This window comes from Hypomesus transpacificus, unplaced genomic scaffold (genome assembly GCF_021917145.1).
Source record: "Hypomesus transpacificus isolate Combined female unplaced genomic scaffold, fHypTra1 scaffold_61, whole genome shotgun sequence".
Classification (NCBI taxonomy): domain Eukaryota; kingdom Metazoa; phylum Chordata; class Actinopteri; order Osmeriformes; family Osmeridae; genus Hypomesus; species Hypomesus transpacificus.
In genome coordinates, this window is record NW_025814034.1 from 509,698 (window position 1) to 534,831 (window position 25,134).

At 47.9% G+C, this 25,134-nt stretch overlaps 3 protein-coding genes across 3 annotated transcripts in view; 1 reads left to right on the forward strand and 2 right to left on the reverse strand.

Annotated features, from left to right (window-relative positions):
• The first annotated feature begins 35 nt into the window (after positions 1-35).
• abcg2a (ATP-binding cassette, sub-family G (WHITE), member 2a) lies at positions 36-11,679 on the forward strand. Its single transcript, XM_047017510.1, has 16 exons — positions 36-327; positions 844-1,041; positions 2,307-2,366; positions 4,069-4,183; positions 4,287-4,439; positions 5,052-5,209; positions 5,478-5,629; positions 5,905-6,006; positions 6,141-6,391; positions 9,057-9,139; positions 9,565-9,654; positions 9,753-9,877; positions 9,982-10,136; positions 10,324-10,413; positions 10,523-10,623; positions 11,129-11,679. The coding sequence occupies exons 2-16, from the start codon at positions 848-850 to the stop codon at positions 11,274-11,276; spliced, it is 1,977 nt and encodes a 658-aa protein (XP_046873466.1). The 5' UTR covers positions 36-327; positions 844-847; the 3' UTR covers positions 11,277-11,679.
• A 2,516-nt stretch (positions 11,680-14,195) lies between these two features.
• LOC124465877 (cyclin-dependent kinase-like 2) lies at positions 14,196-18,842 on the reverse strand. Its single transcript, XM_047017513.1, has 11 exons — positions 18,633-18,842; positions 18,062-18,256; positions 17,689-17,864; positions 17,106-17,218; positions 16,767-16,921; positions 16,477-16,565; positions 16,094-16,169; positions 15,273-15,997; positions 15,089-15,176; positions 14,479-14,620; positions 14,196-14,392 (listed from the first exon to the last, which is right to left on the reverse strand). Exons 1-11 carry the CDS (start codon positions 18,798-18,800, stop codon positions 14,202-14,204), a joined length of 2,118 nt encoding a protein of 705 aa, XP_046873469.1. The 5' UTR covers positions 18,801-18,842; the 3' UTR covers positions 14,196-14,201.
• Positions 18,843-19,553: 711 nt separating this feature from the next.
• Positions 19,554-25,134, reverse strand: part of txk (TXK tyrosine kinase) — a 6,900-nt gene continuing 1,319 nt past the window's right edge. The window contains exons 5-15 of the mRNA XM_047017496.1: positions 25,060-25,119; positions 24,739-24,793; positions 24,356-24,435; positions 24,140-24,264; positions 23,342-23,413; positions 22,615-22,786; positions 21,969-22,185; positions 20,902-20,966; positions 20,647-20,765; positions 20,246-20,403; positions 19,554-19,913 (exon numbers count right to left, since the gene is read on the reverse strand). Of these exons, the coding sequence (XP_046873452.1) occupies positions 19,851-19,913; positions 20,246-20,403; positions 20,647-20,765; positions 20,902-20,966; positions 21,969-22,185; positions 22,615-22,786; positions 23,342-23,413; positions 24,140-24,264; positions 24,356-24,435; positions 24,739-24,793; positions 25,060-25,119 (1,186 nt within the window). The 3' untranslated portion in view covers positions 19,554-19,850. The remainder of the gene's footprint in view (positions 19,914-20,245; positions 20,404-20,646; positions 20,766-20,901; positions 20,967-21,968; positions 22,186-22,614; positions 22,787-23,341; positions 23,414-24,139; positions 24,265-24,355; positions 24,436-24,738; positions 24,794-25,059; positions 25,120-25,134) is intronic.

The window sequence follows — 25,134 nt, forward strand, 5'->3', positions numbered from 1 at the left end:
GGTAACATGAGTAATATACACACACTTAAGATAACGCAGATTGTCTGTTGCTGTGCTGTGTTATAATGAGCAGGTGTTTGTGAGTCTTCCTAAACAGCACAATCACTCCCGTGCAGGGACGGTCCACGTGCTGCCGATCATAAACACACTCTCTGCCCTCCTCCCTACTTCCCGTCTTATCCAACACAACTCGCGCTATAACGTTACACCAGCGACCCAACTGACAGAAGAGACGCGCTCGCGGACATCTGACCGTCCTATTCTTGCCTCGCTGTGGAACGGGTGTTTTCGTTCAAATACCCGGTCACTACTCACCGTCAGCACCAGGTCAGTGATGATTTCGATGTACCGAAAACTAACGGAGTTATTTTAGCAGCGGGGTATTCACAGCAGACCTGAGTGATGAACAGATTCTACAAGTCATGAGTTTCCCCTGGAATTTTATAATTACATAATTAGTCCCACTAACCCTGATTTGTTCCCCTGGACTTTCTGGAAAAGTGGTTAGGCCTTCTATACTACAAACAGTATTAGTAATTGTATTACATTCTGTAATAGCCTATGATTTGTAAACACAGACCGTTTCTTGACCGACCACCTAAATACTGTTAAAACTGTACACATCTGAACCTCTATATTCTGCTTAGTCTACGATGCACTAATTGTCTGTCACTTTGTTACATGTGGTATTGACGTTGACAGTTCTGCATAACATTTTTAAATAACGCTTTAAGAGATCCAAAGTTCTAGCTCGTATCGCACGTGACCATGGTAGCAATAAAGACAGTGGTAAATTACCGGTCCTAGCCTCGCCCACGCGTGGCGCTCTCTTCCAACCCGCAGCTGAATGACCGAACCGGCCATCCAGATGATGAGCGCTCCGCGGGGTAACGGGGCTCAGCGGCAGCAGTCTTCGGTAAACGTTAAACCGCGCCATGGAGCCACGGTCAGCTTCCACAACATCCACTACAAGGTGCGTCAGAGCAGCGGCTGCTTCTGGAAGAGGAGGAGCACCCAGAAGGACATCCTCATAGACCTCAAGTAAGAGTGTGTGTGTGTGTGTGTGTGTGTGTGTGTGTGTGTGTGTGTGTGTGTGTGAGAGGATGTGGGGTCATTGATCAAGTTAAATGCTGCTTATCGATTAAGGCATTGTAAGACTGCTGTGATTGGGCTAGGAGAATAAGGAGAGATGACGAGAGAGAGAGAGGAGGGTTGGGAGAGGAGAGGAGAGAAGAGAGGAGAGGAGGGTTGGGAGAGAAGAGGAGAGAGGAGAGAGAGAGGAGGGTTGGGAGAGAAGGGGAGAGAGAGAGGAGAGGAGAGAGAGAAGGGCTGGGAGGGGAGAGAGGAGGTGCAGGGTTGGGTTGAGGAGGTCGCCAGCTCTACGTGCAGAGAGCAGGAAGACCACGTAGGGATGATGAAGATGAAAGAACCACCACACACACACACACACACACACACACACACACACAGTTACACACACATCTCAACAAAAATGCACCTGAACATACACAAATGTCCCTCAAATTAGTTTTTGAATGAGAGGAAGGAACTGTCTGTTTCAGGGGCCCAGCAGGAGAGGACACACACTCACACACACTCATATGCACTCATACACACACACACACACACTCATATGCACTCATACACACGTACACATTCACACACACACACACACACACACACTCACACACACTGTAAAATCCTGCCAAGTTGAGACAATGACATCCAACATTCATTAACAGTCTTTGTGAGAAAGATGTGTGAGTGTGTGTGAGGAAGGGTGTGTGTGTGTGACTGTGTGTGTGTGTGACTGTGTGTGTGTGTGACTGTGTGTGTGTGTAAACAAACAGATCCTTGTGTAAGTTGGCTGTAATGTCAAGGTGCAGACTGAGCATGTGCGGAAGGTACCATCAGTGACCTCTGACCTCTGAATAAACTCATTAACAGCTCGAGTGTGTGTGTTAGTACCTGGATGGACTGTAGACGTGTGTGTGTGCGTGTGTGTTTGGTTTATGGATAGAGATGATCCTCTGTTTGGTTGCTGTTGAGGATTGGTGTGTGTAATGATTAACAGGATGTGTGTGAGAGGTAAACTCCCTGTTTTGTATAAGTGTGTGTGTGTGTCATTGCTACATGATGTGTCATGGTGAATTCATTTCCCTCTCGTTGTGCTGTGTCATGTTTTCACAAGGCCTCGTCATGTAGTCACACACACTGGGCCTCAAACTCTTAAAATGAATTTTGTTTGTCTTAATGCATGCACGTGTTTATATTTGTCTGTGAATGTATGTGTGTGTGTTTCTTAGTGGGATCATGAAGCCAGGCCTCAACGCCATCCTGGGCGCCACAGGAAGTGGAAAGTCATCGTGAGTATCCCTCCATCTTCATGTTCCTGTTGTTGTCATGGTAACAGATGGCAAAAGTACACACAACCTTCACTCAAGTAGAAGTACAGATATTCATGTTTAAAAAGACTGGTAAAAGGTGAAGTACTGTTTAACCTTTTTATATAAAAACGTTTTTTTCGAAAAAAAATTACATGTTTTACCTTTAGAAACTATTTTTTCTTCAAAATAATGGTTGCCCTCTGCCTTGCTCCATGGTAGCTTCTTAGACTAGCTTCTGTTTGTTGTGTGTCATAGTCAGGAAATTGACAAAAAGGCGTGCAACAATAAGAAATAATATTGATCATACCACCAAATATAGATTTCTGTAAATGTAAGAAGTAGAAAGTACAGGAATTTATGTAAAAATTTAGGGTAAAAAGTTTTCAGAAAATAAATACAGTTAATGTAATGATACCAGAACAATCTGCTTTAGTACAGTAATAAAGTATTTGTGGTAATGGTGTTGTGAAAAATTTCGAGCTTAAAAAATCAGATTGTAGCATTCGGGATATCAAGGATAGGTAGAGCAATCAAGCCTCAATGCAAGATTTGATAACTTCGGATTCACCGAAGTATGGTTGTTAACCCTGGTAGTCATCATGCGTTTTCTCTTCTCTATTGCTCCATTGCTCTACCTATCCTTGGTTTCCTAGATGTTACAATCAGAATTTTTTAAGCTAGAATTTTTTGGGCTCAAATTCTTTTGGCTCAAATTTTTTGGGCTCGAAATATTTAAGCTTGACATTTTTAAGATCAATTTCTTTTCTGGCTCGAACTTGAGCAACCTGAATTTTATTTGACATTACATACATTTCAATATTAAGTATTCAATGCCTTTTACAATTCAAAACATTGTCACTGATTTGCTTCCATAGTTGTGATGGTGTTGTGGTGATGTGGTGATGGTGTGGTGATGGTGTTGTGGTGATGTGGTGATGCTGTGGTGATGGCAGAGCCACCCAAATCATAAGCGAACTGAGCTACTGCTTAGGGCCCCCATGGCCACAAGAGGGCCCCCAAGAGCACATTAAATTACAGCTTAATTTAGAAATTATATATATTATATATATATATATATACAGCATCACTGAGGGGGCCCCAAATCAATTCGGCTTAAGGCCCCATAAAGGCTTAAGTAATGATTGTTACGTTAGGGTTAGTGTTGTGATGGTGTTGTGGTGATGTGGTGATGGTGTTGTGATGGTGGTGTGGTAATGGGGTTGTGATGGTGTTGTGGTGATGGTGTTGTGGTGATGTTGTGAAGATGGTGTTGTTATGGTGTTGTGGTGAAGTGGTGATAGTGTTGTGATGGTGTTGTGATGGTGTTGTGGTGGTGTTGTGGTGGTGTTGTGGTGGTGTTGTGAGGGTGTTGTGATGGTGTTGTGGTGGTGTTGTGATGGTGTTGTGATGGTGTTGTGGTGGTGTTGTGATGGTGTTGTGATGGTGTTGTGATGGTGTTGTGATGTTGTTGTGGTGGTGTTGTGATGGTGTTGTGATGGTGTTGTGATGGTGTAGTGATGGTGTTGTGATGGTGTTGTGATGGTGTTGTGGTGGTGTTGTGATGGTGTTGTGATGGTGTTGTGATGGTGTTGTGGTGGTGTTGTGATGGTGTTGTGATGGTGTTGTGATGGTGTTGTGGTGGTGTTGTGATGGTGTTGTGATGGTGTTGTGGTGGTGTCAGGTTCCTGGACGTGCTGGCAGCGCGTAAGGACCCCTCAGGTCTGTCAGGGGAGGTGCTGATAGACGGAGCTCCTCAACCACCCAACTTCAAATGTCTCTCTGGATACGTTGTGCAGGTGACACACCCACACCCCTACACACACACACCACTACACACACTCTCCCCTCACACACACACTACCTTACTCACCCCCCCCCCCCTTCCCCCCCCCCCCCCAGGATGACGTGGTGATGGGGACTTTGACGGTGAGAGAGAACTTTGCGTTCTCGGCGGCGTTGCGCCTGCCCTCCTCCGTGTCCCAGCAGGAGAGGAAGGACAAGGTGTCCAGCCTTATCCTTCAGCTCGGACTCAACAAGGTGGCCGACTCACGGGTACGCTGGCCCTAACGTGTGTGTGTGTGGCATAGGGACCTGTGTGTGTGTTACATACATCTGTGTTTCTCATGTACTAGTCTTATAATTACACCAATACGCTGTTCTTAATGGTCCAAAGACGTTCTCAAAACGTCTACTGTTAACTAATCCGTTTGTATACCTCCTGAAAGTTCGCAGAGGTAAACAAACGTTTTTTTTAACTCCACACAGAGTTGTTAGATATATTGCCTTGCACATGTAGTGGACATGTAGTGACGTCACCAGTGCAAGTGCAGCTGATTGCTTGACCTACGATCACGGTTAACAAACGTTTTAACAAATCTATGCTTACAAAGCTGTTTGCAGACCTTTTGAAGAGTAAACATTTGCAGTTTGTTTTGCAATGTGTGTTCGTAATGTATGTGTGTTACTATCATGTGTGTGTGTTTGTGTTACTATCATGTGTGTGTGTTACTATCATGTGTGTGTGTGTGTGTGTGTTACTATCATGTGTGTGTGTGTGTGTGTGTTACTGTCATGTGTGTGTGTGTTACTATCATGTGTGTGTGTGTGTGTGTTACTATCATGTGTGTGTGTGTGTGTGTGTTACTATCATGTGTGTGTGTCCAGGTGGGGACCCAGCTGATCAGGGGGATCTCAGGGGGGGAGAGGAAGAGGACCAACATCGGTATGGAGCTGATCATAGACCCGTCTGTGCTGTTCCTGGACGAGCCCACCACTGGCCTGGACGCCAGCACCGCCAACTCTGTCCTGCTGCTGCTTAAGAGGTGGGGGATGTAGTCCTTCAGGGTGTGAGCGACCATGTTTGTAGTCCGTTAGCTCAATGTCGTCACCGGCTCTGTCATCATTGTGGGCTTTGTCCCTCTTCCATCCTTCCTCCATCCCTCCTCCTCCTCCATCCCTCCTCCTCCTCCATTCCTCCGCCATCACTCTCCCTCCCTTTCCTCCACTTCCATTTCTCTCAGCCTCCCTCCCTAACTCTCTCCTACTCCTCCCCACTCCCTTCCTCCCCCCTTCCCTCCCCTCCCCCTCCAGGATGGCTAACCACGGCCGGACCATCATCCTGTCCATACACCAGCCTCGCTACTCCATCTACCGGCTGTTTGACAGTCTGACTCTGCTGGTCAGTGGGAAGCAGGTGTACCACGGCCCCGCGCAGAGCGCTCTGCAGTACTTCTCTGACATCGGTACGCTAGGCTAGGTTACACAAGGCTAGGCTAGGCTAGGTTACACTAGGGTAGGCTATGTTACACAAGGCTAGGCTATAGTAGGCTAGGCTACACTAGGCTAAGCTAGGTTACACTACTCTAGGCTAGGCTATACTAGGCTAGGTTATGCAAGGCTTGCTCTGTCATGCTATGCAATGCTCTGTTGTGCAATGCTGTGCCATGGTATTTCCAATCAGTAATATTGTATTTGCTTTGAGTTTATATCCTGACTGTGTCATGCATACATTTCCCAGGGTACATCTGTGAGCCCCACAACAACCCTGCAGACTTCTTCCTGGATGTGATCAACGGGGATTCTACTTCCCTGGCCCTTAACAGCGGCAAGGACGCAGATGGTAAGCTGGGACTGGTCCAGGAGGAGAAAATGGGGGGGGGGGTTCTGTCATGTCATCCAATAGAAGCTCATAACTGTATATTAACTAATTTATACTTCCCCTCCTCTCCCCTCCCCTTCCCTTTCCTCCTCCAGAGATGGACCCAGAGGAGGTGACCAGCTCCAGGCAGAGTATCGAGGACCGCCTGGTGCAGGAGTACCGAAGCTGCCAGTACTACCGGGAGACCAAGGCCCAGCTGGAGAGCATCGTTCTGGGGAAGCAGGCCTCCACCAAGCCCCCCTCCCGAACCATCACCTACAACACCTCCTTCCCCACCCAGTTCAAATGGGTCCTCAAAAGAACCTTCAAGAACCTCATGCTGAACCCACAGACCTCTTTCGCTCAGGTGTGTGTGTGTGTGTGTGTGAAGGGGGGGTTGCGTTGTTGTGTAATAGTGTGTGTTGACCAAACCTCTTGGTCATTTACCCCAAAACACACATTCTAACCCCTTTGGTCCTTTCATCCAAAACACACATGCTAGCCCCTTTGGTCATTTTATCCAAAACACATATGCTAACCCCTTTGTTCATTTTATCCAAAACACACATGCTAACCCCTTTTGTCATATACCCGAAAACACACATGCTAACCCCTTTGGTCCTTTCATCCAAAACACACATGGTAACCCCTTTGGTAATTTTCCCCAAAACACACATGCTAACCCCTTTGGTAATTTTCCCCAAAACACACATGCTAACCCCTTTGGTCATAAACCCCAAAACACATATGCAAACCGCTTTGGTCATTTAATCCAAAACACACATGCTAACCTCTTTGGTAATTTTCCCCAAAACACACATGCTAACCGCTTTGGTCATTTCATTCAAAACACACATGCTAACCGCTTTGGTCATTTCATCCAAAACACACATGCTAACCCCTTTGGTCATTTTATCCAAAACACACATGCTAACCCCTTTTGTCATATACCCCAAAACACACATGCTAACCCCTTTGGTAATTTTCCCCAAAACACACATGCTAACCCCTTTGGTCCTTTCATCCATGCTAACCCCTTTGGTAATTTTCCCCAAAACACACATGCTAACCCCTTTGGTCATTTTCCCCAAAACACACATGCTAACCGCTTTGGTCATTTCATCCAAAACACACATGCTAACCCCTTTGGTCATTTTCTCCAAAATACATATGCTAACCCCTTTGGTCATTTTCTCCAAAACACACATGCTAACCCCTTTGGTCATTTAATCCAAAACACACATGCTAACCCCTTTGGTCATTTTCCCCAAAACACACATGCTAACCTCTTTGGTCATTTTCCCCAAAACACATATGCTAACCCCTTTGGTCATATACCCCAAAACACACATGCTAACCCCTTTGGTCATATACCCCAAAACACACATGCTAACCCCTTTGGTCATTTTCCCCAAAACACACATGCTAACCCCTTTGGTCATTTTCCCCAAAACACATATGCAAACCGCTTTGGTCATTTAATCCAAAACACACATGCTAACCCCTTTGGTCCTTTCATCCAAAACACACATGCTAACCCCTTTGGTCATATACCCCAAAACACACATGCTAACCCCTTTGGTCATTTCCCCCAAAATACACATGCAAACCCCTTTGGTCATTTACCCCAAAACACACATGCTAACCCCTTTGGTCATTTACCCCAAAACACACATGCTAACCCCTTTGGTCATTTAATCCAAAACACATATGCAAACCGCTTTGGTCATTTAATCCAAAACACACATGCTAACCCCTTTGGTCCTTTCATCCAAAACACACATAGTAACCCCTTTGGTCATATACCCCAAAACACACATGCTAACCCCTTTGGTCATTTTATCCAAAACACATATGCTAACCCCTTTGGTCATTTTATCCAAAACACACATGCTAACCCCTTTTGTCATATACCCCAAAACACACATGCTAACCCCTTTGGTCCTTTCATCCAAAACACACATGCTAACCCCTTTGGTAATTTTCCCCAAAACACACATGCTAACCCCTTTGGTAATTTTCCCCAAAACACACATGCTAACCCCTTTGGTCATAAACCCCAAAACACATATGCAAACCGCTTTGGTCATTTAATCCAAAACACACATGCTAACCCCTTTGGTAATTTTCCCCAAAACACACATGCTAACCGCTTTGGTCATTTCATCCAAAACACACATGCTAACCCCTTTGGTCATTTTCTCCAAAACACACATGCTAACCCCTTTGGTCATATACCCCAAAACACACATGCTAACCCCTTTGGTCATATACCCCAAAACACACATGCTAACCCCTTTGGTCATTTTCCCCAAAACACACATACTAACCCCTTTGGTCATTTTCCCCAAAACACATATGCAAACCGCTTTGGTCATTTAATCCAAAACACACATGCTAACCCCTTTGGTCCTTTCATCCAAAACACACATGCTAACCCCTTTGGTCATATACCCCAAAACACACATGCTAACCCCTTTGGTCATTTCCCCAAAACACACATGCTAACCCCTTTGGTCATTTACCCCAAAACACACATGCTAACCCCTTTGGTCATTTTCCCCAAAACACATATGCAAACCGCTTTGGTCATTTAATCCAAAACACACATGCTAACCCCTTTGGTCCTTTCATCCAAAACACACATGCTAACCCCTTTGGTCATATACCCCAAAACACACATGCTAACCCCTTTGGTCATTTCCCCCAAAATACACATGCAAACCCCTTTGGTCATTTACCCCAAAACACACATGCTAACCCCTTTGGTCATTTACCCCAAAACATACATGCTAACCCCTTTGGTCATTTCCCCCAAAATACACATGCAAACCCCTTTGGTCATTTACCCCAAAACACACATGCTAACCCCTTTGGTCATTTACCCCAAAACACACATGCTAACCCCTTTGGTCATTTCATTCAAAACACACATGCTAACCCCTTTGGTCATTTACCCCAAAACACACATGCTAACCCCTTTGGTCATTTCATCCAAAACATGGATGTGTGTGTGTGTATGTCTGTGTCAGATTGGGGTGACGGTGTTTCTGGCTCTGATTGTTGGAGCCATCTTCTTTGGTGTTGCAGACGACCAGAGCGGCATACAGAACAGGTATTCAAACTTCTTCAATCAACTTTATTAGTACAGAGTTGATCTAACAGAACAGGTGTTCAAACTTCTTCAATCAACTTTATTAGTACAGAGTTGATCTAACAGAACAGGTATTCAAACTTCTTCAATCGACTTTATTAATACAGAGTTGATCTAACAGAACAGGTATTCAAACTTCTTCAATCAACTATATTAGTACAGAGTTGATCTAACAGAACAGGTATTCAAACCTCTTCAATCGACTTTATTAGTACAGAGTTGATCTAACAGAACAGGTATTCAAACCTCTTCAATCGACTTTGTTAGTACAGAGTTGATCTAACAGAACAGGTATTCAAACCTCTTCAATCAACTTTATTAGTACAGAGTTGATATAACAGAACAGGTATTCAAACCTCTTCATTCAACCTTTGTGTGTGTGTCAGAATGGGAGCTCTCTTCTTCATCACCACCAACCAGTGCTTCAGTGCTCTGTCAGCTGCAGAGCTGTTCATCACAGAGAGGAAACTGTTCATGTGAGTCACACACACACACCACAAACACACAAGTACATACACACACACACACCTACACACCCCCACTCCCCCTGCCTCAGACAGTGTCTCTCCTACAGTCATGAGTACATCAGTGGATACTACAGGGTGTCAGTCTACTTCCTGTCTAAGATCCTGTCTGACATCATCACCCTGCGCACCATCCCTGCTATCGTCTTCAGCTGTGTGGCCTACTTCATGATCGGTGAGCACACACACACACACGTACATGTACACACACACACACGTACATGTACACACACACCATGACTCTCACACACATGTACTAAGCCCTCCTCTTCTCTGCAGGGTTCAAAGCCACAGTGGAAGCCTTCTTCATCTTCATGTTCACGGTTGCCATGGTAGCGTACACCGCCACCGCCATGACGATGGCCATCTCAGCCGACCAGAGCGTGGTTGCCATCGCCAACATCTTCATGACCATTGCCTTCGTCTTCATGATGGTGACACAAACAAACACACACCAAACGCACACACATCTGCAAATATATGCACATACACCAATGCAAGTGGAATCACAAACACACACCTATGCACACACAGAAATAAAAGGCTGTAGTTCATATCAGTATGATTTAGCTGTGTGTGTGTGGTGTGTGTGGTGTGTGTGGTGTGTGTGTGTGTGGACAGATCTTCTCAGGCCTGCTGGTGAACCTCCCCAGCATTGCCCAGTGGCTGGCATGGCTCAAGTACTTCAGCATCCCTCGATACGGACTGGCAGTGAGTACACACACACACACACACAAAGATCACACACATACACACACTCCATGACAGCAATGTTGCTCTTTCTACAGGGTCAATCAGTACGTGTGTGTGTTTTCTACAGGGTCTGCAGATTAATGAGTTTGTGGGTCTGCAGTTCTGTGGCGACATCCCTCTGCCCACTGCGTTGCCCGGCAACGGAACCATCCCACCGCCCCAGCTGATGTAAGTTATGACATTACCGACAAAACCCAACACACTCTTTGGTTATTGGTCTATAGCTGCAGCAGCTGTGATGACATCAGAGGTGTGTCCTCTGTCCCACCTGTCCTTCCTCCTTTCTCATTGGAGGAGGAGATCCCAGGTCCATCCCCTCAAAGCCAATTGGAGGGACCACAGGGGGTTCCAGTGTTGCTGTGTCCTCTGGCGCCATCTGCTGGCCATGACATTGCTCTGCAGTACCCTAACACTAACCGTAACCCAATCCATACACCGACCACTAACCCTGTCCACACCTTAACCTTAACCACACACCTGGGCTGAACCTGAAGAGCTGTCAACATTCAGCTCTGATTCCATGACACCTGTCTACAGGTCCTGATTCTGTCAGGAAGTTCTAGAACGTGTCTGTGATTCGAGGAGGAAGCTCTAGAACGTGTCTGCCGCTCAGTAAGTTCTGGTTCCGTAGGCGCGTGTGAACGTTCTGTGAACCTGTGTGTGTGTTGTGCAGGTGCACAGGAGAGGACTTCCTGCGTAACCAAGGCATCGACTACTCCTCCTGGGGCCTGTGGCAGAATCATGTGGCCCTCCTCTGCATGACCACCATCTTCCTCATCATCGCCTACCTGAAGCTACGCTTCATCAGGAAGTTCACCTAAGGGTCAGGGGTCAGACACGCCCCCTGATCTTCCTCAGGAATACTGTCATCATTTTCATCGCTTCATCCGAAAGTTCACTTAGGGGTCAGGGGTCAGACGGCTCCTCTTCAGGTCAAAGGTTGAACTTTGATATGAATGAAAGCCTCAGATTCCTGTCTCATTCCAGAACCGCACTCTATAACCCCATTCTAGAACCCTTCTATGTTGCAGTATTCAAACATCTCTTAGTTCTCCTGCTCTCACTACACCACACTGATCCTGTCATGGGTTCCGTCTCTTCACATTATATTTGAATATTGTTCTTGTCTGTCAATTTATAATCAATGCTTTTGTATTATGTAATTATGATATCACACCATCTGTGAATAACAATGATTGTGATGAAACTTTGATAATAAACACATCTTTCTACGGGTCTTGCTGTGTGTGTGTGTGTGTGTGCAGAGAGATGCTAAGCTGACTGTTGACACATAAATACAATAATGAGATGGGATTAGACACACACACACACACACACACTCACCAGACTGGGTGTGGGTGTAAGCAGACACTGTCTCCACCTTGTGTCCATGACAACAGAAAGTAAACACACTTCACACGTGTGATGGAGTGTAAGCATGGTGTCACACACACACGCTCACACACACACACGCTCACACACACACACGCTCACACACACACACTTTGTTCACAGCTCTACCCCAGACAGGGTGGTGGTTCTGTGTTACAACATTCTAGAACCCTCCCTGCACTCGTCGACAAGCCTGCCCAAACACACACACATTCCGACACACACACTCCGACACACACACATTCCGACACACACACTCCGACACACACACACTCCGATACACACACTCCGACACACACACACTCTGACACGAGACGCTCTCGTTCTTCCTCCTTCTCTCTCCGTGAGACGATCATGACTCCCAGACTAGCAGCACTGTGGCTGCTCTCTCTGCTCCTGGTGCAGCACTCCGCTACCACACACACAGGTCAGTACTGCCACCACACACACAGGTCAGTACTGCTACCACACACACAGGTCAGTACTGCCACCACACACAGGTCAGTACTGCCACCACACACACAGGTCAGTACTGCTACCACACACACAGGTCAGTACTGCTACCACACACAGCTCAGTACTGCTACCACACACAGGTCAGTACTGCTACCACACACACAGGTCAGTACTGCCACCACACACACAGGTCAGTACTGCCACCACACACAGGTCAGTACTGCTACCACACACAGGTCAGTACTGCCACCACACACACAGGTCAGTACTGCTACCACACACAGCTCAGTACTGCTACCACACACACAGGTCAGTACTGCTACCACACACACAGGTCAGTACTGCTACCACACACAGGTCAGTACTGCTACCACACACACAGGTCAGTACTGCCACCACACACACAGGTCAGTACTGCCACCACACACACAGGTCAGTACTGCTACCACACACACAGGTCAGTACTGCCACCACACACACAGGTCAGTACTGCTACCACACACACAGGTCAGTACTGCCACCACACACACAGGTCAGTACTGCTACCACACACACAGGTCAGTACTGCTACCACACACACAGGTCAGTACTGCTACCACACACAGGTCAGTACTGGAGGAGGGGGGAGGGAGACCTTGACCTTCAGGTAGAAAGGATATACCTGCTGTTTATTTATGCGTGAGTGAGTGTATGAGTGAGTGAGTTACGTAGTAAAAAAAAACTTCATAGATCATGGACATACCTGATCAGGTAGATCTGGAAACTATGTGTGTGCACATGAGTGTGTGTGTGTACCGTATTTTTCAGAAATAAAACTACGGCTTGTACCCCAATTTTACAATTTTCTTGTGGTTGTACGGCTTATATTTCGAAGCGGCGTATAGCCCAGTTTTAGAAACAAAAAAAGTGGCTTTGTCTCAAGATCTCTACAGACTAATTTTATGCTCAAAACTGGAACAGTGGCTTATTGAAACAGGAATTGAAAAGTTACCGGAAGAAACGGCTGTGGACGATAATGGGGTCTGGAACGTTGGCGAGTTTGAACAGACGATAATGGGGCCGCTCTGTATCATTGTTCCCGTATCAAGTGCGGCATATATTCCAGGGAGGGTTATAATCCAATTTACAAACACAAAGCTCCCATTCTGGTGGGGTTTATAGAAAATGCGGCTTGTTTTCCGAAAAATACGGTATGTGTGTGTGTCAGATGATTGTTAGCTGGTGTGTGTCCTTGTCTCTGTCTGTCTCTCCTATCCTGTCTTCCTGCTGTCACCACTGTTTGAACTACACCCCCCCCAGGTGGGAGACGGCCCGGGCTGACAGGGTTCCTGCCCCCACAGCTGGACGGTTCTCCTGTTCCCCCACCCTGCCTGGTTCTACCTCCTCTGGATCCGACCACAACCAGGAACACTGGGACTACAACTACCACTAGAACTACAAAACCCACACTCCTTCCTGCCCCCAGGCTTCACCTCCAGGCCTATCACAAGCTCTGCCTGTCAATCTGTGGTCTCAGACTGCCTGCCCATTGGCTGCTGCCTGAATACAGACTCCCCTACGAGCCAATGGGACACCTTCTCATCCCGAAGGGCGTGGCCTGCAGAGTGACGTCACATGGACTGGCATCACATGTTGATTGTAGAAGAAGGCTCATTGGAGTCGTCAAGCTAGTCAGAATACACACACTCACACACACACTCACTTACACACCCTACCTGAGCTGAGGAGACACACACACACACCCACCCACACACACACACAGACACACACACACACACTGCAGGAATCATCCTTCTCAGAAGTGAGTTAATTCAATCCACCACTATGGCAGACAGCCTGTATTAGACACAGAATACAAAGTGTTTGCATGTGGAACGTCTCAATAAAAACAGTCAGGCCTAACCGTGAGTGTGTGTGTCCATCTGTGTGTGTGAGCGTTGGAAGGTATGTGTTTTGCCGTGTGCGTCCAGAGTGGTGTGTGTGCGTTGGAGAGCGTGTGTGTTGGTGTGTGTGTCCGTCGTTGTTGTGGTGATGGCTGGAATGCGAACGTCCTTCTTCAGGTTCTTGCTGGTTCCTTTGGGATGTTTACCTGAAACACACACACACTCAGTATAAGGTTGTGTTTGTGTGGTGTGTGTGGTGTGTGTGTGGTGTGTGTGTGGTGTGTGTGTGTACCCTCAGACAGTAGGGGGGTCCTCAGTTCTGGAAAGCGAAACTCTGACCTGCTGACCTCCGCTCTTTTCCTCACCATAGCAACCCCACGGTCACCACGGTCACCACGGTCACGGTCCGAAAGAAACGACCGCTCAGAGACTGCCTGGAGAGAGAGAGAGAGAAAAAGAGAGAGAGAGAGAGAGAGAGAGGAGAGAGGCGGAGGGGACAGAGGAGGAGAGGAGAATAGAGGAGAGAGGAGGGGAGAGAGAGGAGGGGAAAGAGGAGGAGGGGAGGGAGAGAGGAGGAGAGGAGGGGAGGGAGAGAGGAGGAGAGGAGGGAGGAGGAGGGGAGGAGAGGAGAGGAGAGGAGGGGAGGGGAGGGAGAGAGGAGGAGAGGAGAGGAGAGGAGAGGAGGAGAGGAAGAGAGGAGAGGAGGGGAGGGAGAGAGGAGGAGAGGAGGGGAGGGAGAGAGGAGGAGAGGAGGAGAGGAGGAGAGGAGAGGAGGAGGGAGAGAGGAGGGGAGGGAGAGAGGAGGAGAGGAGAGGAGAGGAGGAGAGGAGGAGAGAGAGGGTTAAGGGATTTGAAGAATGGATGACACAAGATCAGACACCCACCCACCCAGTAGGCTGTACCTGTGTACTAGCAGTAGAGTGTGTGGAGAGACACTGCAGGGAGATCCTGCTGAAGGGGTTTATGTGTCTCTTAGTCTTGTCAATAGACCTGGAGCGCACACACACACATTAGTCCAGATTGAGATACTAAACAGGATATGACATGTAGCCAAAATGCTGCCCTGCATTCTGGGAGATGTGGTACCTGAGGCTGAGGGTTCCCAGGTGAGGCCACGCCCCCAGGCCAGAGTTGCTGTGGGTGAACGGGCTGTTGCCGTTGACGACAGGAGTGAGAGAAGTGTGTGAGAGGGAGGGGGTGGGGGCGGGGGGCAGGGTGCTGACCGTAACCACACGGTCACAGGTGGTGCGGTCTGTTTCCCCCGGTCTGGTTGTGGTCGGGTCTATTCTGGGATCTGTGGTTGTGGTCTTAGTATCTTTGTGGTCGATGTGTCTCTTTGGTTCTATGATTGTTGTCATGTTAGACATACTGGTGTCCATGGTTGTGGTCATGTTACGGTCAGGGTGTCGGCTCCGTGTCGGCTCCGTGGTCGAGGTGTTTGTCATCATGGTTGTGGTTGTGTGGTCAAGGTTGTTCCTACCCTCGGGGATTCTGTCAGGTTTATTGGTTGTGGTCATGCTGGTTGTGGTCATGCTGGTTGTGGTCATGCTGCTTGTGGTCATGCTGCTTGTGGTCATGCTGCTTGTGGTCATGCTGCTTGTGGTCATGTGGTCAGAGTCTCTTCCTGGTTGTGAGGTCAAGATGGCTTTACAGGGTTTCGCTGCTGTGGTCGTGTTTGCTGTGGTTGTCTTAGTCGTGTTTGCGGTCATGACGGTTGTGTTAGCAGTCACGTCAGGGCTGGTTCTGGTCTCTGAGTGTTCAGGGTTTGTGGTAGAGGAGCTTCCAGAAGGATCAGAGTCTCTCCCTGTGACCTGGAGACAGGAGAGTGTAAGAGAGTGTGTGTTGTTGTGTGTGTGTGTGTGTGTGTGTGTGTGCATGTACCTGTGTGTGTGTGTGTGTGTGTGTACCTTGCTGTTGTCTCCCTCCTCTCTCCTGCTCTTTCTGTTCTCCTTCTGAGGAATCATATTCAGCTCCTCCTCCAGCCTGCACACACACACACACACACACGGGGAGATGGGAGATGATCAGACCTGTGGCCGTAATCCAAATATATATACCCACACACACCCCCAATATATTGACATAAAAATATAAATACAAATATAAATGTGCTACGACAGGCAACCACGCACGCTGTCCGAAATTATAAACAAATAATTTGTCCCCCCAATGTTGACTCCATGGCTCCGGCCTGGGCTTGAAGCAACACAGGTGTTGAGCGAGATGACCATGCTGCCTGAACAAGGCCAGTAAGTGTGTGTAGTGTGTGTGTAGTGTGTGTGTGTGTTACCGTAGGTGCAGCTGGTCGGAGGTGAACAGCTGGTGCAGCATGAGGTCTGAACACGAAGACCTGCTGTCAGGGTCCATCTGGAGACACTTCTGGTACACACACACACACACACACACACACATGTTATACACACACCCACACACACGTTATACACACACACACACATGTTATACACACACACACACACACGTTATACACACACACACACATGTTATACAAACACACACACGTTATATACACACAAGTCAGTGTGGGGGTACAATGTGTGTGTGTGTATAACATGTGTGTACCTGGGTGAGGTCCACAGCCTGCCAGGGGAGGGCAGGGTAGCGTAGCTGCAGAGGAGTGTGGGAGGCAAGGGGAACTGGGGGGACTTGGGGCAGAACCAGACCAGAGAACACAGGGTTCTGATGGAACACCTCCTGGTGACGGGGGGTCAGGTTTCCTAGGATACCATGGAGAACACCATCACATCACAGTGTGACTGTGTGTCTGGTGTGAGTGTGTAGGTTGTGTGTGTGTGGTGTGTGTGTGTGGTGTGTGTGTGTGGTGTGTGTGTGTGTGTGGTGTGTGTGTGTGTGTGTGGTGTGTGTGTGTGGTGTGTGTGTGTGTGGTGTGTGTGTCCTCACCGAAGCACCTGATGATGTGGTAGAGCTGGTCTATATCAGAGTCTCCAGGGAACAGAGGCTCTCCTGTCAGCATCTCCACACACACACACCCTGCTGCCCACACATCTACCGGCCTGCACACACACACACTCTTCATCATTAATATCACAACATTAATATCAACACAGAAACTGATCAACTCTAAGCTTACCGGTGCTGTACATGTACAGTACCAGTCAAAAGTTTGGACACATTTTCCCGGTACTGTATATGTATGTGTGTATATGTGTGTACATATGTACATAAATGTACACCGAAGCACATATGTACATAAATGTACATATGTGTGTGTGTATATGTGTGTATATGTGTGTGTGTGTTGGTGTGTGTGCATGTGTGTGTGTGTGTGTGTGTGTGTGTGTGTGTGTGTGTGTGTGTGTGTGTGTGTGTGTGTGTGTGCATGTGTGTTGGTGTGTGTGCATGTGTGTGTGTGTGTGTGTGTGTGTGTGTGCATGTGTGTTGGTGTGTGTGCATGTGTGTGTGTGTGTGTGTGTGCATGTGTGTTGGTGTGTGTGCATGTGTGTGTGTGTGTGTGTGTACCTACTTGCCGTACAGGGTGTCCCCCACCAGCAGCTCGGGGGGGCGGTACCAGCGCGTGGCCACGTACTCCGTGTACTCCGCCCCCTCTGCCAGCGTGCGGGCGAAGCCAAAGTCACACAGCTTCACCACGCCCCCCTCGGACACCAGCAGGTTCTCTGGCTTCACATCCCTGTGCAGGATCTGACACACACACCAGGCACACACACATGAGGTATACACACACACACACCAGGAAGACACACACATGAGGTATACACACACACACACACACCAGGCACACAGACACACGAGGTATACACACACACACACACACATGAGGTATACACACACACACACATGAGGTATACACACAGTCACACACACATGTGGGGGCTCACATGGTGCTGATGGCAGAAACACAGGGCTCGGAGGGTCTGGTAGAGGTAGCGCCGGGCCCTCTCCTGACCCAGACCACACGGGTTCTGCTCCAGCTCTTCCAGAAGGTTCCTCTCCACAAACTCAAACACCAGGAACACTCTGCGCCTCCTCCGGAACACCCCCAGCAGCCTCACCAGGTTCACATGCTGCAGTTGCTGAGGGGGGGAGGGGGGTGGGGGGGAGAGGAGGGGGTTGGTGGGGGAGAGAGAGAGGGGGTGAGGAGGAGAGAAGGAAAGAGTAGAGATGAGTGAATAAGATACAGGGGGCAAGGTTTCATTAGACATGGAAAATATGCTTATTTAATTAAGAAAAACCATAAAGTATTTCACAGCCGTATCTTCAGTCATGAATAGAAGCTGCAACACTCACATCTGAAAACAATCTGATACTTGATTAGTTACGGCTCCTGCTATAAGCTATTGATGTGTATTTCCATAAAACTGCAAAATGAATGAGAGGATGGAGGAATGGATGAGCAGGAGATGAAAGGATGAGAGGATGTGAAGGGATGAGAGGATGTGAGGGATCTACCTTCAGCATCCTGATCTCGCGCAGGGCTATCTTCCTCACGGCCAGGTCCTCCTCGGTGTCCAGAAACTTCTTCACAGCAACGATGCGTCCGGTCTCCTTGTGTCTGCACTTCATCACCACGCCGTAACTCCCTTCTCCGACCTGGCCCAGGTTCTCATATTTATCCATATATCTCTCCCTCCCCTTACACTCTCTCTCTCTCTCTCTCTCTCTCTCTCTCTCTCTCTCTCTCTCTCTCTCTCTCTCTCTCTATCTTTCTCTCTGTCTCTCTCTACCTCTCTCTCCCCTTACACTCTCTCTCTCTCTCTCTCTCTCTCTCTCTCTCTCTATCTTTCTCTCTGTCTCTCTCTCCCTCTCTCTCCCCTTACTCTCTCTCTCTCTCCCTCTCTTCAAATTTCAAACGCCCTCGCTCCGAAACGGCACCAAAAACATTCCCGGATACCCACGTAGACCGCTCGGTAAACGTGAGTTGTAAATCCACCGCGCGGAGCTTGTTCCAGCTCGCGGCTCCTCCTTTCTTGGCGTCTGTTCTGGTTCGGAGTCTCTTTCCTATGAAGTAGTAGTACGGCGAGCGGTCACCGGAGATTTACGGTCGAATGCCCTTCGTGTGTGACCCGACTGCGGAGCAATTATCTGTCACCAAACACGTTACCAATGGCAACTCCTTCACCGTGGCGTACACAACAAACGAGGACACCGTACACCCAAGCGTCATCCATAAATATCTAAACTGACACACGTGCCTGCTAGCTTAAACACTTACTATTCGAACTCTATATGACGAAGGTATTATACCAAAACAAAAAGGTTTTAACTTTAAGGAGTCTCATGACTCAAACTCGACAGGTCCTCTGTCGCCATCTGCTGGAACTTCTGATGTAATGATTATGCGAGGAACTACAAACTCACCAAGAGATCGCATTAATTTATTTTTTATTAAAAAGTTGCCTATATTTATTTTTAAGAATTACACAAACTCTGTACAAAATGTACATTTTCCTGCCCACAATGACTTCAGTTTGGGAGGGGATATCAGAGGCAGATCATCTGACTTCAGATCAAAAGGTTCAAATCCCCCACATGCTACTTTGGATACAAGTGTGTATGTGTGTGTGTGTGTCTCTACTCCTCCAGCTGTGTGTGTCTCTACTCCTCCAGCTGTGTGTGTCTCTACTCCTCCAGCTGTGTGTGTCTCTACTCCTCCAGCTGTGTGTGTCTCTACTCCTCCAGCTGTGTGATGTCCGTCAGCAGCTCAGAGAAGGATGGACGACCCTGCGGCGTCTGAAGGAGAATCACATCATCATCTTCATCATCACACACATCTTCATCATCACATGCTCTTATGGTTTTTCCCTTTGGCACTTATTTTCTGGTTGTTCACAATGTGTACTTCTTGTTTTGGCTACCCGCAATGCTCTGGGGCTATCTTGTTGTTATTATCAGTGACCTATGCACTCTGAAAAGCTCTCTCTTGGAAGTTGCTCTGGATAAAAGCGTCTGCTAAATGAATACATGTAAATGTATCTTCATCATCACACACACACAATCATCATCCCTGTGTGTGTGTGTGTGTGTGTGTGTGTGTGTGTGTGTGTGTGTGTGTGTGTGTGTACCTCGTGCCAGCACCGGTACATGATCTGGTAGACCTGTTTGGAGGCGTGGCCTGGGCGGTAGAGGCGGAGCCCCCTGGTGATGTCTTCAACCACCTCAGGATTGGTCCTCCCCTCGTACGGAGTCCTGCCCTGGGTGAACACCTCCCACATCACCACCCCTGCTCTCACACACACACACACACACACACACACACACACATATATATACATACACACACATATATGTATACACACACACATATATATACACACACACACACACACACACAGAGAAAAGGGCACACTTTACTCTGTGTGAAGGGGATTAAACAAAACACTTCCTGATTGCTATCCAATCAAAGCTTTAGCTGCAGTGCTGCCAGTAAGCAGTGATCTGATCTGCCTGTGTGGAGCTGACTCACCGAAGGACCAGACATCTGATTTGCTGCTGTACTTGTTGAAGTGGAGAACCTCTGGAGGAGACCACTTCACTGGGAACCTGGAACCCGTGGAACTGGTGTACTGGTTATCTAGAACATACCTGGAACACAGGACACAGAACCTGAGAGGGGGAGAGAGACACAGAGAGAGAGAGAGAGAGAGAGAGAGAGAGAGAGAGAGAGAGAGAGAGAGAGAGAGAGAGAGAGAGGGGGAGAGTGTAACAGAGAGAGACTCACCTGGTCATTCCAAAGTCGCTCACTTTCACCTCGTTCTTCTCACTGACCAGACAGTTCCTGGCTGCCTGCTGACACAAGGAGGCGCTAGTGGACCCATTCACTTCCACTAGCAATGATAACAATGCTAATCGACTCTCTCTCTCTCACTCTCTCTCTCTCTCTGTCTCTCTCTCTCTCTCTCTCTCTCTCTCTCTCTCTCTTTCAGTTCAGTTCAGAATGCTCTATTGGCATGACAGTCCGGGTTGAGCAGTATTGCCAAAGCAGTCCATCTTGAATGGACATTTTAACATAGATATCATAACATTTAACAACGAGTCTAACAATGATAATATGGCTAAATAACAGTACCATAGTAAGTTGGGGACTGTAGACACAGATAAACAGACAGTAACAGATAAATGCATGTTAAGATGACAGAAAACAGAAAGGTTTAAGTCATACAAGGTTGATTCACTGTCCCTCAGGTTGTGACATTTAGATATATATCTAGCGGCAAGGCTTGCAGTAGCCCCTTCACCCAGAGATATCTTTAATTTCTCATTTATGTCAAGTTCTTTGTAGTTTTCAATTAACTGGTTACATTTGTCCAGATATTTATCTCATCTTATACTTTCATACTTGTAGCATTTTAGTAGGAAATGTTTTTCTGTTTCAATTTCCCCTGATGTAAAGTGCCCACAGATTCTGTACTCTTTAGGTAGCCATGTTTTTTTATGTCTTCCTTTTTCGATTACAAGGACGTGGTCACTCATTCTGTATTTAGTGAGCAGCTGTCTCTGCTTTATGTCCTTGACAATATACAGATATTCAGCCATTTCATAGTTTCTGTTTAGGCCCCGATACGTTCAGGCCGATAGCAATCAAAATTGTTTAGTGTCTTGGTTTCTTTTTCCCAGTGTTCTAGGAGGAGTATTTGTTTTCTGTTGTGATTAGTTTTTCTGACCTCTGACCTCTCTCTCTCTCTCTCTCTCTCTCTCACACACTCACACACACACACACACACACACACACACACACACACACACACACACACACACACACACACACACACACACACACACACTGACCAGGTCTCTGTGTATGAGTTTGTGATCCTCCAGGTACTTCATGGCTTCACACACATCCAGGCACATGGCCAGAAGCTCCGCCCCCTCTTTGGCCCCGCCCCCCTGGCGCAGGAAGTTGAGCAGGCAGCCGTTGGCCAGGAACTCTGTCACGATGCAGAGAGGCCGCTGACGCAGAGATACTCCATACAGCTGCACCAGCCTGGGGTGGGACATCCTCCTGCACGCAGAGATACACACGCACACACACAGATACACACACACAGATACACACACACAGATACACACACGCAGAGATACACACACACCGATACACACACACACACAGATACACAGACACACAGATAGCAGCACTAAGATTCAGTGAGAATGGAAAGTGTGGTTAGAGAGGTGAGGGGGAGGTGATATAGAGACTGGCAGGAAATCAAACCGCCCTGTGTGTACCCGTGTACCTGTGTGTGTGTGTGTGTACCTGTGTGTGTGTGTGTGTACCTGTGTGTGTGTGTGTGTACCTGTGTGTGTGTGTAGGCCTACCTGTGTGTGTGTACCTGTGTGTGTGTGTACCTGTGTGTGTGTGTGTGTACCTGTGTGTGTGTGTGTGTACCTGTGTGTGTGTGTACCTGTGTGTGTGTGTGTGTGTGCTACCTACATCATGACCTTGGCCTCCTCTATGAAGTCTTCCTCCAGCATGGCTCCTTCTCTGATAGCCTTGATGGCCACCTTGTGCTGAGCCCTCCACTTGCCCAGACGCACCACCCCAAACTGCCCACTGCCCAGCTCCTTCATGAAGGTCAGCTCACTGGGGTTGATCTCCCACTTCTCTACAACAGGAGAGAGATGGAGAGAGAGATGGAGGGATAAAGAGAGAGAGAGAGATGGAGGATGGAGGGATAAAGAGAGAGAGAGAGATGGAGGATGGAGGGATAGAGAGAGAGAGAGAGATGGAGGATGGAGGGATAGAGAGAGAGAGAGAGATGGAGGATGGAGGATGGAGGGATAGAGAGATGGAGGATGGAGGGATAGAGAGAGAGAGAGAGATGGAGGATGGAGGGGTAGAGAGTATTCGTAAACGCCTATGTGTGTCAACATGCCTGTGGGTGTGTGTGTGTGTGTACATGCCTGTGTGTGTGTGTGTGTGTGTACATGCCTGTGGGTGTGTGTGTGTGTGTGTGTGTGTACATGCCTGTGTGTGTGTGTGTGTGTGTGTGTGTGTACATGCCTGTGTGTGTGTGTGTGTACATGCCTGTGTGTGTGTGTGTGTGTGTACATGCCTGTGTGTGTGTGTGTGTGTGTGTGTACATGCCTGTGTGTGTGTGTGTGTACATGCCTGTGTGTGTGTGTGTGTGTGTGTACATGCCTGTGTGTGTGTATGCTACCTGAGCTGAATCCGGAGGCAGGACAGCAGGTTCCCGCCCGTCCCACTGGGTACCTCAGTCTGGTGACCAGTCCTGCACACACCACAGGACAGACATTACCGTGTGTGCTTGTGGGCGTCAGGTCTGGTGACCAGTCCTGCACACACCACAGGACAGACATTACCGTGTGTGCTTGTGGGCGTCAGGTGGCTGAGCGGTTAGTTCAAGTTCAAGTCTTTTAATTGTCAGGTACACAGAACAACACAAGGTTAGACTGGGCACTGAAATTCTTAAGACAAGACCACGCAAGCACCTGGCATAACATAACATATAAGTACACGGAACATAATTTACATCTATGCTGAGCTTAAATAAGTGAAACTTCCTAAATATACAGATAGCACTAAATAATCGATTATACTAACCCTAATACTAAAACTTCCTAAATTACAGATGACAATAAATAGTACACTATACTAACCCTAAATGCACATAAAACCTGTTTCAACCCTATAACCTATTCTAACCTAAGTGGAGTACAGTACAATAGTGCAAATTTGCAGATCAGTGACTAAGTCAATGACCATACAGGAGCCTGGTGGCGAGGTACAGTGAGGTAAGGGAATCGGGCTAGTAATCAGAAGGTTGCCGGTTCGATTCTCGGCTGCCAAATGACGTTGGGTTCTTGGGCAAGGACTTTCACCCTACTTGCCTCGGGGGGAATGTCCCTGTACTTACTGTAAGTCACTCTGGATAAGAGCGTCTGCTAAAATGACTAAATGTAAATGTAAGAAAAAAAGACATGCCTTTGTGTCTTACCTGCAGCGTTGTGTTCGTGGTAGTGTATGACCTCAGCGATGGAGTTGAACACATGCTTCTCAGCCAGGTACAGCTGGCCAGAGTCGCTGTGTCTGATCTGGTAGTGGCGTATCCCTCCGCTTAGACTGGGACACCAGACGGACAGAAACATAGTTCTTCCAGCTGTCAGATAGCTATGTGGCTAGTTAGCTAGCTAGCTAGAATTAGCGCTCTTACCCTAGAGCCTTGCTGAAGACTGACACTGTGTAGCACCCAGGCTGACTGGACTCTCTGACCACAAACCCTCCCTCTTTACCCTGGGAACACACACACACCAAGGCATGTATACACACAGTTTGAGTTTCAAATCAGACCAATGGACACCTAAAAACACTTGCAGACAGACAGGCAGACAGGCAGACAGGCAGGCAGACAGACAGACAGACAGACAGACAGGCAGACAGGCAGACAGACAGACAGACAGGCAGACAGACAGACAGACAGACAGACAGACAGACAGACAGGCAGACAGGCAGACAGACAGACAGACAGACAGACAGACAGACAGACAGGCAGGCAGGCAGGCAGGCAGGCAGGCAGGCAGGCAGACAGACAGGTACCTCTTTTCTCAGTAGCTGCTCTGCCTCTGATCTGGTGATGTTCTGGCAGAACCACCTGGCGAGGCAACATTAGAGATCATCAGAGAACATTAGTGCATAGTGTGTCGAATCTACTGTGTAGTCTCTAGTATGTAGTGTGCAGAATGCAGGGTGTAGTAGGCAGAATGCAGGGGTGTAGTAGGCAGAATGCAGGGGTGTAGTAGGCAGACTGCAGGGTGTAGTAGGCAGAATGCAGGGGTGTAGTAGGCAGAATGCAGGGTGTAGTAGGCAGAATGCAGGGGTGTAGTAGGCAGAATGCAGGGTGTTGTAGGCAGTACTCACGTATTGGCCTCTATGTTGTGTTTCTCTCTCACATAGTTACTGGGGATGAATCCCTTGTTCCTGGGAGAGGAGAAG

What these genes read in the sequence shown, in the direction of transcription:
- abcg2a (XM_047017510.1), top strand. Translation starts at nt 848, where the DNA reads ATGACCGAACCGGCCATCCAGATGATGAGCGCTCCGCGGGGTAACGGG. An exon ending in TCTCTGGATACGTTGTGCAG is followed by an intron (nt 4,184 to 4,286) that starts GTGACACACCCA and finishes CCCCCCCCCCAG; the next exon opens with GATGACGTGGTGATGGGGAC. An exon ending in CAGCGGCAAGGACGCAGATG is followed by an intron (nt 6,007 to 6,140) that starts GTAAGCTGGGAC and finishes TTCCTCCTCCAG; the next exon opens with AGATGGACCCAGAGGAGGTG.
- LOC124465877 (XM_047017513.1), bottom strand. Translation starts at nt 18,800, where the DNA reads ATGGATAAATATGAGAACCTGGGCCAGGTCGGAGAAGGGAGTTACGGC. An exon ending in AGGAGGGAGACAACAGCAAG is followed by an intron (nt 15,998 to 16,093) that starts GTACACACACAC and finishes TCCTGTCTCCAG; the next exon opens with GTCACAGGGAGAGACTCTGA. An exon ending in GACCCCCCTACTGTCTGAGG is followed by an intron (nt 14,393 to 14,478) that starts GTACACACACAC and finishes TGTGTGTTTCAG; the next exon opens with GTAAACATCCCAAAGGAACC.